Source organism: Camellia sinensis, chromosome 1 (genome assembly GCF_055761805.1).
Source record: "Camellia sinensis isolate YWXY chromosome 1, ASM5576180v1, whole genome shotgun sequence".
NCBI classification, from domain to species: domain Eukaryota; kingdom Viridiplantae; phylum Streptophyta; class Magnoliopsida; order Ericales; family Theaceae; genus Camellia; species Camellia sinensis.
Genome location: NC_138961.1, coordinates 26555344 through 26570937, shown reverse-complemented (window position 1 = coordinate 26570937; position 15594 = coordinate 26555344). Strand labels below are relative to the sequence as shown.

At 32.4% G+C, this 15594-nt stretch overlaps 1 protein-coding gene across 1 annotated transcript; it reads left to right on the top strand.

Moving 5' to 3' along the window:
- The first annotated feature begins 12504 nt into the window (after positions 1–12504).
- Positions 12505–15125, top strand: PNSL1 (PsbP-like protein 2). Its single transcript, XM_082874703.1, has 8 exons — positions 12505–12764; positions 12860–12956; positions 13278–13361; positions 13833–13906; positions 14002–14124; positions 14200–14271; positions 14371–14467; positions 14846–15125. Exons 1-8 carry the CDS (start codon positions 12705–12707, stop codon positions 14947–14949), a joined length of 711 nt encoding a protein of 236 aa, XP_082730829.1. The 5' UTR covers positions 12505–12704; the 3' UTR covers positions 14950–15125.
- Positions 15126–15594: the final 469 nt, after the last annotated feature.

The following is a 15594-nucleotide window of genomic DNA, read 5'->3' as shown; positions in this document are numbered from 1 at the left end:
GAATGCGCGAGCAGAGATTTGCTCACTGAAGGCAGAGAACAATGAGCTAAAACGGAAGGCTACCGTCATGGTCCGATTCGGAGAGCCGCTATATGCTGCATTTGAGAAGCAGCGGGGAGGCAATGGGCTTAGTGGGCTGGGAAGCACTGAGGTAGGGCCATCAAGGGTCACCTAAGATGAAGGCAAGAAGAAGAGACCGACAGCAGAGTAGAGGAAGGAAAACGAAAAATGTGTATTAGCTGTAATGTTAGTGGATGTTAGCTTTAATAATGTTGCTTTATTGTAGTGCCACTTTCGACTCCTCTCCTCTATAAAGGAGCTCAATTCAACATTTGTAAAATACATCAATAATACATTCAATACATATAATTTATTTTCTCTCTTTCTCTATACATTAAAACTAACAGAGAGGATGCATACCTAGTTATGCAATCTACATATGAGGGAGAGAGAGAGATAGGTCTATGATTGTGTGTTTTGAGTGTGTGAAGATTGAGCTTTAATTAATCACTAATTTTGGTTAAGGAGAAAATAAATAAATCAGTAAAGATCAAAATATCACATCATATCACAGTGACTAAAATTCACTGTTAACTCATTAGAGTTGACTTTAGAGTAAAGCATTTGTCTTAATTAATTTCTCCATTTTTTCAATTGAATTTGGGTCAGAGAGATAACAAACAGACGTTTGTGGTGGCCCGGTTGTTATTATTATTATGAAAAATGCCTAGGACCCCCAGTGGGGGTCACTGGGGGTCGTGCGTGTAGAGACACCATTGGCCCAAAAAAAGAAACTATTTTTATTTTATTTTTATTTTTATTTTTTTGTTTCAACGAATGGGGATCCGCCATGTCACTGGGGGTCGACCCCCACTGGGGGTATTTAACAACGCTGTATTATTATTTTTATTTTTTATAATTGGTGTTCAGCACATATCCACTAATTTTAAAATTCTGAAATTAATAATTGGGTAAATTCTAAGGTTTTGGTACAACCCCTTGATTAGGGTTAAATATAGAGTTATCCGACCTACGAAAACCATTCAACCTGAACCTCCCGTACATAGGATTTTTTTGTTTTGTGAGTTGCAGACAAGTCATGGATTTTACTCGTACCCGCACTCACCCGCCCGTATATGTATAAATTGTTTAGCTTATACCTTTTCTTCAAAATGAATGTGAGTGAATTGATTGATCTAACCTGTACTTATTGTTGGTTTTCTTCTGAAAATAAATTGGATAGATAGGCTATAATTTATATGGGATAAATTATTTAGAAAATAATGATTTCATGATAATAAATATGTGATTTTATAGTCCAAAATAATATTTAAAAAATAGGGTGAAAAGTCTCAATAAGAATATTTAAAAAATAGAAAAAAAAAAAACAAGCTCAAAAATAAAATTTTAAAGGAAAAATCCAATCCATAAACTATCCGCAACCGCTCGTATACCCACGAACCCTATCCGCACAAACCACAAACCACAAACCACAATCCACATTGCGCATGGTTGCAGGTTCAATTTTTTTCCAAACCGCAGACATGCGAACGGATCTAAACCACAAACTGAACCGTCAAAAACCGACCCATGAGTAATGCTTCTTTTGATTGCCTTCTATTTTCACCAAACCGGATTAGAAAAAATTTAAAAAATAAAAGACAAAAGGGTGTAACACATGAACTTCCGGATCAACTATCATCCTGGTCTAAATTATAGGACATATCACTTTTGTATTAGAGTCTTAGAAGACATTTGATTTAGGTCTCAACCTGTAGATATAATAGAGTATTCTTTCAGGAGTATTGAATAATTTCTCCATCATCCTGCTTGTAGTTATTAATAGATTTTTGCGGTTAATTACACTACAAGAATTTACACATTTGGCGACCACTTTTGCCGACCAAAAAAATTTTGGTCGCAAAAAAATGACATTTGGCGACCAAATATTAATTAGTCGCGAATGATCAATATTTTTGGCGACCAAATATGAGTTGGTCGCAGAAGGTCACATTTTGGCGACCAAAAATGAGTTAGTCGTAGAAATTGGTATGCTTTTCGCGACCAACTACAAATTTGGTCGCCAAAGGTTACATTTTGGCGACCAAAAAAATTTAGTCGCCAAATTTGTACTTTTAGCGACTAATATTTTAGTCGGCGTTGATTGAGATTTAGCGACTAAAAAAATTTGTTGCCGAAGGTACCTTTTTTGCGAGTAATATGGTGTTTTGGTTGCCAAAAGTGTTTGGGAGGGAAATTTCAAACAGGGAGGGGGGAAATAAAATTTTTTGGCGACAAAAAAAATTTGGTTGCCAAAGTAAAAACGACGTCGTTTTGTACCTGGAAAAAAAAAAAAATTATTCCCAAAAAAAAAAACCAACAAATTATTCGCAAAATTTCCCCCCCGCCCTTTTTCTTTTCCTTCTCTTGCTCGCAGTCGCTCATCTGTCTCTTAGTCGTGCTCAACAGCGTAGGGCAAGGGAGGCGGCGGCGTGTAGCGGCGTCCAGCAGCGGCAGCATCTCTCTCAGTCGCTCATCTCTCTCTCTCTCTCTCAGCAGCGTCTCTCTTTCTCTCTTACAATCTATATCCGACTATGAACTGATCTCCTCTGTTCTCTATTCACCTCGCCTTCTAGCGATCAATATTTCTCTTTGCTCTCATCCCTATTGCGTCTCTCTCGTGCGAGCCAAGTTGAGGAGGAGATGGACCCTCGATCGACTGAGAATGTGTGGTGGTCCTGCCAAAGGTTGGTGTAGTCAATTCGAGAGTGATGCCAGAGAAAAACTGATGGCTAGAGGAAAATCCAGGGCTACACCAACCACCACCACCACCACCACCACCACCACCACTATATCCACCACCATTACATGATGGTAAGCCCTCTTCCACTCTCTCTCTCTCTCTATATATATATATCCTCAGTTTCTTGGTCACTCTCTTTCTCATCTCCTTCCCTCTTTCTCTCTCTATGTTGGAACTTTTAACTTCATATATTAAAATGTGAATGCGTTGATTATTGCCAGAGTTTGAATTTTATTTTGTGCCCATCAGTACGCTTACATGTGGATGTAAAAAACAAAAAATTCAAACAGAGCAATAAAATTAAGGAAGATCAGATTTTCTGGAGGAATAGAGAACTCTTATAGGACATAATTTAGCTCTACCCCAAGATTGGGTTTGTGTAACCTCCTCCATCAAATTGAATTTTGATCTCATCTCAGATCTTCGCCTTGTATGGCATTTGTTTAGTGGGTTTGCTGCTTTGTTCTTTGGATTTGTTTCCTTATCTGTTTGGTCTGTATACATAATGTATATATAATATATATGTACAAGGTTAATTACATTTGTAATCTCTAAATATGAGATTTGTGTATTTTGATCCCCTTTGTTTAAACTCTGTCAATTTAGTCCCGAATACATAAAAAGAGTTTCAATTTGGTCTATATGTGTAATTTAGATATTAAAATGAGACAGATCACATACTTTGCTGTCAAAGCCCTAGGTTAGATCTCCCTCTTTGTATTTCTTAAAATCTAGAGATGATGGTACCAGGTTTGAGCGCCCCAATTTAAAAAAAAAATCATATATATATATATATATATGTATATATTCCTACATATACCATAAGGTGTATGTGTGCTTGTGATGAATTTCTATATGATCTGCTTCTTCGATCTTTATGTCTCGTTTTGCTTATCTACATATTGTGATCTGCTCATCATTTTTCTTTCAATCACTTTAGTTGTTTTTAATTACTATCTAATTGATATCCCTCATCACAAACCCTCATCAGTATGATTCTATTTGTATGTTTATGTATAATTGTTTCAACTATGTGAAAAATGTGTACAATAGTATATGTGTGTGTGTGTGTATGTGTGTGTTGAGGAATGGTGCTGTAAATCTATATGTATATCAAAACTTGGTTGGTTCCACAAGATATAAATCCAAATTTGTAGACCAAAACTTACTGCACCATTCCTCTATAGAGCTTTACATATATACATAAATATATATACACACAAATGTACACACCTTAGTTCCACAATGTTTTCAAGTTTGTATTGAATTATACAACCCACTTGAGTTAGTGGGTTCAGCTAAATTTCTCTGGACTTCGAAAAAAAGTTTTAAAATATATGAGATTTTACTGTGCTAAATAGGTGTTGGGCAAATGTGAACGCTATTATGGAACTTTATGGTAATAGGAAGAGATCAGATGTAGATTGTGTATGACTATTATTGCTGCTAACCAACTCTGAGCCTTTTTTTTTTTTTTTTTTTGAGTGGAGAGAATAGGAGATTTGTTTAATAATACTAAAGTTGGGAAAAGAGGTCTATTATTATAATTTGAATATAGCCTTTTTGAGTTTTAATTTGCTTTTATGAACAGTTCTGATAAAGAGGAGCCTGATGTTGAAACAGTTACATCCATGTTGGGTTTCCAAAGTTATTGGGATGCCACTTGTTATTTTTGCTTTTCACTTTGTTATTTGCTTTAATTTGCTTTTCACTTTGTTATTTTTTATTTTTATAAGCACTTGCATAGTCCTACTGCCAACAATCTTTTTGATGGGGCTGACATTTATTTGGACTTGTAAAAACATAATTATCAAAACTTGGTTCATAATAATGTTCGTAGACAACTCCTTTTCAGAAAGTGACTTTGCAACTAAGAAAAGGATTGGAACATTAAAGGTTTTAAGGTCCAAAGCTATATAGCAATGGTTTTTCACTGCTTTATTTCCCTAGGATCATTATTTTTTTAATGATTATTTCCAAGGAACCTATGTAGAGAAGATACAAAATGGTGTCAATAAATCGACATTTAACATTTTTCTTTTCATTATACTCTTTTTGTGTAATACAGAATATATTTTTTGTTCTCCCTCTCTCTCTCTCTCTCTCTCTCTCTCTTTCCTTTGTACCTTAGGATCTTCAACCGTTAGAAGATGCGCTATGTGAGCTGGTTACTGCAGATACGTTGACCATTTCTAAGCTCGTCAGCAAATTTATATACAAAGGACATGCAAAGCAAGATAGCTTTCATAAAAGGTAACTTAGTTATTGTTGTTTTACTTCAACCTTTTGTTGGCTCTCATTCACCAATTTGTTTTTATATGCATTTCTAGTGCTTTTGTTGTGGATTTTTATATATAAGACTGTATCATGGACAAAACTCTTGATTTTAGTGAAATTTATTGATAAGCAGAGTAGAGATCATCAACAAGTGTTTTTCTAGAAAAACAGTTCAAGAAATCTTATCATCACTAGTAAGTAAACATGTCAAAAATTATTCCATTTGTTATATATCTATCCTTCTCAGAAAAAAGGTTAATTATACTTTTGATTCCTAAACTATGCACTACGGATCATTTGGTCTCTAACATTTTCATTGTGTCAATTTCATCCCTAAAGTATTAAATGTTTCCTAAAAGGGTCCCGTGTTCGACACCATTTGTATTAGCCATCAGAATCAAAACTCAATTTGGAAACAAAATTGAACTTCGTCATCCAAAAAGTTATCGCAATAACCTTTTTGCTGAAGTATATCTTTTGTGTCCAAATTTATCCTTGATTCTGAACTTTTATGGATGATGTCAGCTCGAGAACTACTTTAGGATACATTCAATACTTTGGCAATGAAATTAGTACAATTGAAATGTTGAAAACTCAAATGACAAAGAGCATGTACTTTAGGAATCGAAAGTGCAATTAACCCAAACAATAAGTTTTCACTGGTTCTTTTCTTTTATTTAGGAAGAATAAATGGAAACTGGAACAGAAAAGTGGATTGTTGAGGCAATAAGTTCTTTGAAGTCAGCTTCACCAACAAGTCTTAAAATTACTTTACGATCTGTAAGAATAATAATAAAAGTTCTCTTATTTTCATTGAATTCATTTGGAAAATTCCTTGCTACAAGTGCATTATAGCAACACTTAAGATGAGAGGGCACATTTGTTTGTGTCTCAGTTTGTATTGTGTACCCTCTTACAGGTGTACAAAAGAGTAATGCTATACAAATAAAAAATTCATATATAATTTTCATACATAATGATGTGGCTTGTTGTGGATCTTTCATTTCAAAACAAAACACTATTGAAGATAGATTTATTTATAATAATGGCAATGTCACATCATTCTTGTCTAGTTTTTTGTATAAATTTTATGTATGAATATAATTTTTTTGTACATAATGAGCATCTATTTCAATTATGACAAGATGTGGGCACATTTACGATACAATTTTATTGAAGTTACGATCCAATTACATCTGATCATAACTCCTAGATAAGACTACGTCACTAATGGTTGGAGTTATGGCCTGATGTAATTGAGTTGTAATTTTGCATACATCAAACCATAAACTTTGAGGTGTGCATCATGCACTCCCTTGGAAGGTGCGCACTACAGATTCAACCATTGTTTATTTCACTCTTAACATAATCTTGTTTGGTTCTTGATTAGATTAGAGAAGGAAGGGTGCTAAAGCTTGAACATTGTCTCAGTCGTGAATTTACTCTCTGTCGTCATTTCATGCGAAGAACTGTGAACAATGATTTCTATGAGGTATATAGAATCTATCGTTTTCATATATTCTAAAGGATAAAATAGGTGTATGATCCTTAAAACATGTATTTGGTATCATTTTTTATTCTTGAAATTTTAATTTTGTTTCCTTTTTTTTTTAATCGAATTAATTCTATTTCAAATGGACTATTAAAATCATTAATGCAGTAATAATAAAAATCTACATATAATCCTCAAAGTATGTGTTCCGTGTCACATTAGTTCCCCAAGTTTTTTTAATTCCGTCACTTTAATTCTTATACACTAATGAAGAAGATAAAGCATATTCTTACAATTTTAGGTATTAAATTAATAAAGTTGTCACTTTACAAAACTCAAATTTTAGGAAACATTTTTTATTTTTATTATTATCCTTTAATGATTTAGATGGTCATCTAAAATTGGATAAATTTGACTCAAATTAGGAACTTTATGAACAAAATTGACAAAAAAGCAAAAGTGACACAGAACACGTACAGAAAGGATATAATTTTATTTTATCTTATTGTAAATTATAATTTTATTTTTCAATCATGTAACATCAAACTTGCAGCGTGCCAGAGCTATGCTAATTGACAAAGATAAAAAGCCCAAGGTACGCACCCAAAAAAAATAATAATAATTTGCGTGTTACCTTTAGCATTCCTATATTAGACTACTTGCTTTTGTTTCAACATTAACATTGGATCTTGAATTTGTAGAGAAATTTATTAAGGGAAAAAAAAGAAGAAATAAAAGTTATTTTTCTATTTCTTTTTTCATCCATAAATTTCTCCACAAATCTGAAATCCAAGCAAAGCCTATAACAAATATATATAACCTAAGCAAAGGAATGGAGGAAGAAGGCAATTTTATCACATGAAACTTGATATTATATTAAAAAAGTCAACCTATACCAAACTCATATTTCATAAAAAGTCAAAAAGTACACTTATTTAGAATATTCCAAACCACCTATATGTTTTGGGCTAGTAGTCTAACATGCTATTTGGTAGTCATATTGATTGTTTTTGATCTACATCTCTACAGTTATTTAGAAAAACTAATATTCAGTGTAGAATATAAAGATTGGAATCTTAGAATATAAATGATCATGTAGTATGTAAAGTACTTCAAAGCAAATCTGTAATCAGATATGTAAGTTAATACATGTATTAGTAAATTTGATAAAATCATTAATTATGATCATACGCTCCCTTAACTCAGTTGATTGGGATGTCAAATGTTCCTGACTGGTGGACATTATTGTCATGACAGAGTATATTAGAGAAAACATTTGCTTTACATAAATTTTATTTGACATATATTTTAGAAAAACAAAATGCGGAAGCAGTTCAAGAAAAAAAACCTACTTGTTTATTGTTCTTCTTGACAGCAAACGTAAGAATGACTTATGTTCACTTCTTAATTTGTGCTGTGGTTTCACTTTAATCAAACAATACCATCATACCATGAATCCACAGCACAACAAAAGCTCTCACACACTGAGAAAATGTCAGAATTTTCCCCTCAACTGAAGTTTGAACAAATAGTTATCGTTATTTAGGTTCTTTGGATTGTAGAAGTAATTACAACAATGAAGAGGATTTGTCTACAATATGCCTGAAAAATATGAACTTGTACTACTTTGAACCGTGCTTGTAATTTGATTGTTACTATGACTTGTTTCTTCTTCTTCTTCTTTTGTTTTTGTTTTTATAGTGGGAGCCTCCATAAAAAAGGAGGTGGATGCCCTACATAAAAAACAACAACAATATTGAACAATACTCAACCTTGTTAACACCAGATGTTCTTTTTTTTTTTGAAATTGATGCTAATTATGTTAAATTTTTGTTGGAATGAATTGTTTTTTATTTTTTGGGGTTTAGAATAGGGTTTTGTGAATTGTTCCTTGTTTTTGGAATCAATGTTGCTGCTTCTGAGTTATGTGTTGAAACTTGGATATAGAAAATTTTATAATAAGACCTGTTTTGATAATGAATTCGTCCTATTTTGATTATGAATTCGCTAAATATTACAAGTGTATTATTTTCCTGCTTTGACGACCAATTTATTAGTCGCGACAAATAAATTATTTTTTTTCGCAAAAAATGACAATTGCCGACCAAGAGTTTTGGTCGCAAAAAATACATCTATTGCCGACCAAAAATTTTGTTGGTCGTGGAAACTCGCTTTTGCCGACCAACAGTTTTGGTCGCGAAAAGTAACAATTGGCGACCAAACTAATTTTGGTCGCACAATGTCACAGTTGGCGACCAAATTTTTTGGTCGCGAAATGTCACAATTGGCGACCAAACTTTTTGGTCGCGAAATGTGTCAATTGGCGACTAAGAAATTTGGTCGGCAAAAGATGACTTTTCGCGACCAAAGTGTTTTAGCGACAAAATGAATTAGTCGTGGTAATTAAATATTTAGCGACCAAAAATTTAGTCTGCAAATCCAACTTTTGCCGACTAATGAAAATTTTGGTCGCGAATTACTTTTGCCGACCCTCAATTGGCAACCAAACTAGCGACCAAAAAAATTAGTCGCAAATAACTTTTGCCGACCAAAAATAAACTTTTAGCGACCAATTTTTTTGTTGCTAAAAGTGTTAATTGTTGTAGTGTTATGACCATCAGTGACACAAACAAACGGTTTAAATGATTTCTTAACATGTCAAAAAAAAAAAAAAAAAATAATCCAATATGTTAGCATATTAACGCTTTTAACTTTAATAAGATTTTTTAATATTTTTTTATAAAAATACTTGTCATAAAAAAATTATAGTTATTTAAAAAAAATTATTAACTATTGTTTTTAAAGTAAACTTACAATAATTATTCATTAGTTATGGAAAATGTATACCATAAAAAATATATGGGAAGTATTTGGGTGTGTAAGGTTCATACCATATGCACTTGCGTAAATTCTCACAAATATATATAAATTACCTCACAAAATCACTTAAGTTCTCATAAATATACATAAGTTGTGATTTTAAAAATTTTTATGGGTTTAACTTACGTATGTTTAAAAAAATTTACACAATTTTGTGAGATAACTTACGTATATTTGTAAAAATATATACAATTAAATATAGCATACACTTACACACTCAAGAATTGTCCCTAATGGTATCATTAAAATACTTGTTAATAAGACCATATCAGATAAACCACTTGTCTCTTTATACTAATAGAAAAATATATTTATCACCGAATTTATTTTACTCATTTATATCAGTTTCTGTGTGTATTAATATACAAAAAAGATTTTTCTTATTTAAAAAAATAATAAGACCTATCATGTTACATAAAATAAATAAATAAATAAAATAATTTGGTAATATCTACAAACCTTGCTTACCTTTGACTAACTGGTAAAAAAGACCTACTTGAAGGCACAAAAATAAAGAGTAGATAACTTAAAAACTAAAGAAATTAGTTGTAACGGATTAGCACTAATCGACATACAATAATCACATTCTTCGATTTTAAAATCCATAACTTTGTCCTTGATTCCCAACAAAATAAGCAATGTAAAGTACATAAAATTTGTACATGAAAAAATATTTAATATATGATGCAAATTTATTTAAGATAAAGAGTGTAATTGAATTTGAATTATATATTATTTTTTTAATAGAAAAATCCTAAGCGCATAGAAAGTTTTTACAGAATAAGATATAAATATGAAACTAAAAATAAATCCTAACATGTGTGGAGCACATATAAATCCCATTTCTTTATCTCAAATCTACATGTCTCCTTTTGTAAAAAATTTTTATGTTTTGAATATATTATGTATGAATTTCGTGCACATATTTTTATTATAACAAAATATAAACAAATTTTCTTCTTTAATATTGAGTTTTATATTCCACCCATGAGAAAGAGAGAACTTAAATAAGAGGTTATTTTAAAATTATGTTTAGATTATAAATTTATATAGAAAGTTAAAAAGGAAAAGGTAACCAACATATGAATGATGAAAGGCTCAAGTTGAAATGTGATGGTTTAATTATATGGAGGGCATAACACCATTTCCTCCACCTCATCCTATACAGAGGTGTGTGGGGGTGTGGTTTGAGTAATTTGAGACTAAAATCATAAATAGAATGGTGGATTGATAAATTGTTGTTTGAGCAGTTTTGGGTAGATTGATAGATTAAAAAATATTATAACCAATTATCAAACATTTGTATACTATTTAACACTAATTTACATAATATTTTTCATATATATGACACAAATTAATTTTATATAATGTTTTTCATATATATAACTATAAAATTGTAATAAATTTTACATACTATTGCACATTTATTTTTACTTTGATATTTCATTATAGGTTAAAAAATAGGATAAATTACAAATACATCTCTTAAAGTTTACTTAAAATACAGATTGCCCCCTGTGGTTTGAAAAATTACAAATACCTTTTTATTAGAATTTTTTATTTAACAAAATTAACTAAAAAAATGAAATTCATAATTACTATCCTATACAATAATAAAATTACTTAAATTATTAATTGAAGCATATTTTTAACATCATTAAAAATAGTTAATTGACTTAATGATTTATTAATAAAAGAGGCGATTTGTTATAAAGTTAGAACCTCAGGGGGTGGAATGTAATTTTCAAAATCACAGGGGGCGATTCGTATTTTAATCAAATTTCAAGAGGTATATTTGTAGGGTGTCTCTATTTACACACCACATTCCATTTCAAGGCAAACCACTACTTAGGGCACACCTTTAATAATTTGATAGATAAATGTTTTGCTCAATACGCACCACAATCTTCCATCTTTACCCTTACTCAGACACCTCATCTACAATCTAACAATCTTCCATCTTTACCCTCACTCACTCACACACCCCACCCACCCACGATCTTTCATCTTCCCCTCTATTCTCTATTTAAACCGGTGAAAACCCGTTTGTTATGTTCAGAATAAAGCAGTGGTGAAGACTCATTGCTCAATACACTTTTTTTCTCATCAAAGACGTCGTTGGTAGCGCTCAACATAGTTGGAAACAGCCAAAAAAAAAAAAATGTTATATGTATTTGGCAGTAGAGAGTCGAACAAAGCAAACATGTTCGACTATTGATAGCCGAACAGATTTTGTGTGTTCGACACTTAGAAACCGAAACATTGGAGCCTGTTCGACACTAGTCAATCGAACAAATTGTATGTTGCTGCTGGAGGTACTGGTCTTGAGGTTCCTGTTGGAAGACGCAACACTGCTAATTTTGGTCTTGAGGTCTCTTTTTCTTTGTGGCTGTGGTTGTTGTTGTCTTGGTGCCATATTGTTGGAATCAGAATGTGGTTGAGAGTATAATCACAAAAGAAGCTTCTATGATTGTCACTGCCGAACAGGGAAATGGACCTAAACGAAGGACTAGACGCATGGTTATGATGATGCCGACGGAGATTCAGGTTTGGTGACTTAAAGAGCCAAGGTCAAGATACCACCGCAGAGAAAGCACGATCATTCCATTTCAGTCCAACCTTGCAGGCTTAGAGCTTTAGGCCTCCTCTCATCCAACTTCAATTCACCGAATATGCATCAGCACGTCCGCCTCCACTATGCAGAATCCATTGAAATTCTTGATGTGTATTATATTCATTATTTTCTTTTATGGTAATTATATAAATGATGTATATTATAATATTTTGTCCTTTGTGGTCATTTTATTTGAGATTAAAATTGTAATAAAAAAAAACTAATTAATGATGTGCCTTAAAATAAAAGGTGTGTAAATAGAGGCACCCGTATTTGCAATTTACCTTTTAAAAAATATATGTGTTAACATAGCAAAGCAGAGTGACTTAGAAATCGGATTATAAATTTTAAAATTAAAACCGCGTGCGAATTGATATGAATTGATGCGATTTTAACAGATTGAACAGTATTTTACATGGTCCTAATTCTATCAAATAATTTTGAGCCACGTGCCACGCACGTGTAAAACCCCATCCATCCCTCTCGTCCAAAAAAGCTTCTTATCCAATTTTTGGGGCTGCAAATAATAAACTGTCAGCCTCTAAGGAGTAAGCAAGTGAAACTCTATTATCCTTGCATTACCCACTTCAAATTAATCAAACTAAAAGCAAGTCAAGAGCAGCTTCTTAGAGTCAGACATGGCAGTTTCAACACTCTCAATGACCTTGGCCCCATCATCATCATCCTCCTCCAACAGGGTCAGCCTAATTGCTCTATATGTGAATTTCATTCAATATAAATATATGTATGTGAATTTGATATATAATTATATACAATGTTTCACAATTTTCAGTTCAATGTGCCCCATTCATACAGTTCAACTAGGGTTACTGCAATTTTTCCACAAAACATTATCACATGTTCAGGAGACGCAAGTTATGATGAAGACAGTAAGATTACCACTCTTTATCTCTTCACTTTTTCTTCTCCCTACAAATCCCTTCACATATCCAATATCCAAACATAGCTCAAGTATTTTACTTCTTGTTTTTTATGAGTGACATGGGATTTGCTTATGTCTTTGATGTAATAATGATATCTTGAAGAATTTACTTCATAACAAATTCTTCTGGTCTTGTGAATTCTGAAATTAGGGTTGTAAATTTGATGCAAAATTGCTGGTTATGCCAAAGGTGGAATGTATAAACTAACTTCTTGTGAGATATGATTGTTTTGATTCTTGTTTTGGATTATATAATGGTAAATTTCAGGAAATTCTAAGAGAAGGGCAACACTGTTGGGAGTAGGAGCATTAGCTTTGAGTTCATGCCCTGCAAGTTCACTCATTGCTGAAGGTATAATGGTTTTTTAATTTTTTTCCTTTTGTTTTTTTGTTGTCAATTTGTAGGATAATACAAATAGGACATTCATTCAACTACGAAAAAAAAAAAAAAAAGTCCAACACATTGTCATATGCACATAACAAAGCCAACAACACAGGAAAGACAAGTGGAGAGTCGAATGCTTGACCCCCCTAGCCTTGTTGAGAGAGAGAGAGAGAGAGAGAGAGAGAGAGAGAGAGAGCACTTTATTCTCCCTTCAAATCATAAACTACCCATCCAATTAGTTTGAATTGAGATGGAGGTATTTGTGAATAATGCATTTCTCCAAGCTCTTATGATTACATTATTTTCATGAAGAATGGCATTTCGCTTATGTTATCTTACAATCCTATGCATAATTTTTGTTTTTTAGAAATACCACATTAATGTTTGCTAATTGGGCCTTTTTTTTTCTTTTTTTTCTTTTTTTTTTTTTTTGCATAGAAATACCACGAAACTATGAAGCTTTTGTCGACAAATCCGATGGCTATTCATACTATTACCCCTCAGATTGGAGGGTAAGTTACATGTTTACTAGTCAAAGAGAAGCCAAAATCTAGGCCGCGACAACTCTTTGGTACACTAGAAAGAATTTATGAAGTCTGTTGTTTAGGAATTTGATTTCAGAGGGCACGATTCTGCATTCAAAGACCGGTATCTGCAATTACAAAATGTTCGGGTGAGCTTTATTCCAACTGACAAGAGAGATATCCATGATTTAGGCCCTATGGAAGAGGTAAACAATCCCACCTTTTTTATTCCTTCTGAATTTTATTGATGTTTTTGTGACTCGTTTTTATTGCTTTGGAAGGTTGTTTCCAATTTGGTTAGACGTGTTTACTCAGCACCGACTCAAATGGCAAATGTATTTGACATGCAAGAGGTTTGCAACATTTCACCCACCCTGCTTTAACTAAACCAAGAAAATTAGACATCATTTAGAGCTCCAAATATGTATCTTACGGCATTTTAATGAATGCAGCGAACAATTGATGGGAAAAACTATTATACCTTTGAGTATGCACTTACATCTCCAAACTTTTCTCGAGCAGCTTTTGCAACCATAGCAATTGGAAATGGTATGGTTAATGCATCAGATGATGATATCACTTTCTTGGTTTTAATCTATAACTCCCAAATTATTATATGCTTCTAGTTTAGTAACTTTCCGCTGATGATGAATTTCAATTATAAACTTGTATTTACCATCCAACTCAAAATATTCTCTGATCGTCCGAGATTATTGTATTGTAGTGTGTAACACCTTGCTGATAGGGTTGGTGATGTTAGTGGGCAACAAAAAAAATGTGATTTTTTTTATTAATAATACAGATAACCAAATCTGGGAATTTTGGTTTAATTCTCACATACCAAGTGAATTGTTAGGTGGCTATTGTTATGTGATGGTTCGTTAGTTTTTAATTCTAATAACGTTCAATTCTGGGAATTTTGGATAGGGAGATACTACACGCTAATCGTGGGAGCAAATGAGAGACGGTGGAGACGAGTGAGAAACCAGCTCAAAGTGGTGGCAGACTCTTTCAAAGTGCTCGACATCTGAAATGGACATATTATGGAGTTGCAGAATCAGAATATTTTATCGGAAGGGAATGATTTTTTTTTTATTAATTCTTTTCTCAGAGATGAACAGCTATTGAAGAGGTGTGTACATGTCCATGGCTAGTCCTTGTTAAACCCTTACATATTTTAGCAGCTAATATATACATATTTTCAATTGCTTGATGGATCTAAAACCAAGCATATGATATGTGCAAACTAGAGAGCAGTAAAGCCAACCACCCAGGCCTCCAAGAGGGTGATGATGGATACCAAGTCAAGTTTAAAAAAAATAAAAAAATAAAAAATTTAAACAAACAAAAAATAGAAGTTGGGGTCATTCGGAAATACGGCCCCTAAACATAAAGAGTAATTTCTGTGTTCCCGGACTTAAAATATGGAAGATGTGACATTTAAGCCTTATTTGTTAATACTCATTACAAATTATCATATCATTTTATTTATTTTTTTTATATATATATATTTTTTTTATAAAAAAATCAATTAAAATAACCACATACAATGTCACACTGTTTCCTCCCCTCCGCATATGCAATAATTTTTCCTAAAAGATAAAAGTATACAAATAAAAGATACAAGTGTGAATAGATTCTCACCAAGGAAGAATTTTGTAACACCTTGAATCTCT

Bases quoted from the DNA above. Each gene is read 5' to 3' on its own strand.
- PNSL1 (XM_082874703.1), top strand. From the start codon at position 12,705: ATGGCAGTTTCAACACTCTCAATGACCTTGGCCCCATCATCATCATCC. The intron at 12,765-12,859 runs GTCAGCCTAATT...CACAATTTTCAG, and splicing joins CATCATCCTCCTCCAACAGG to TTCAATGTGCCCCATTCATA. The intron at 14,272-14,370 runs GTTTGCAACATT...TAATGAATGCAG, and splicing joins ATGTATTTGACATGCAAGAG to CGAACAATTGATGGGAAAAA.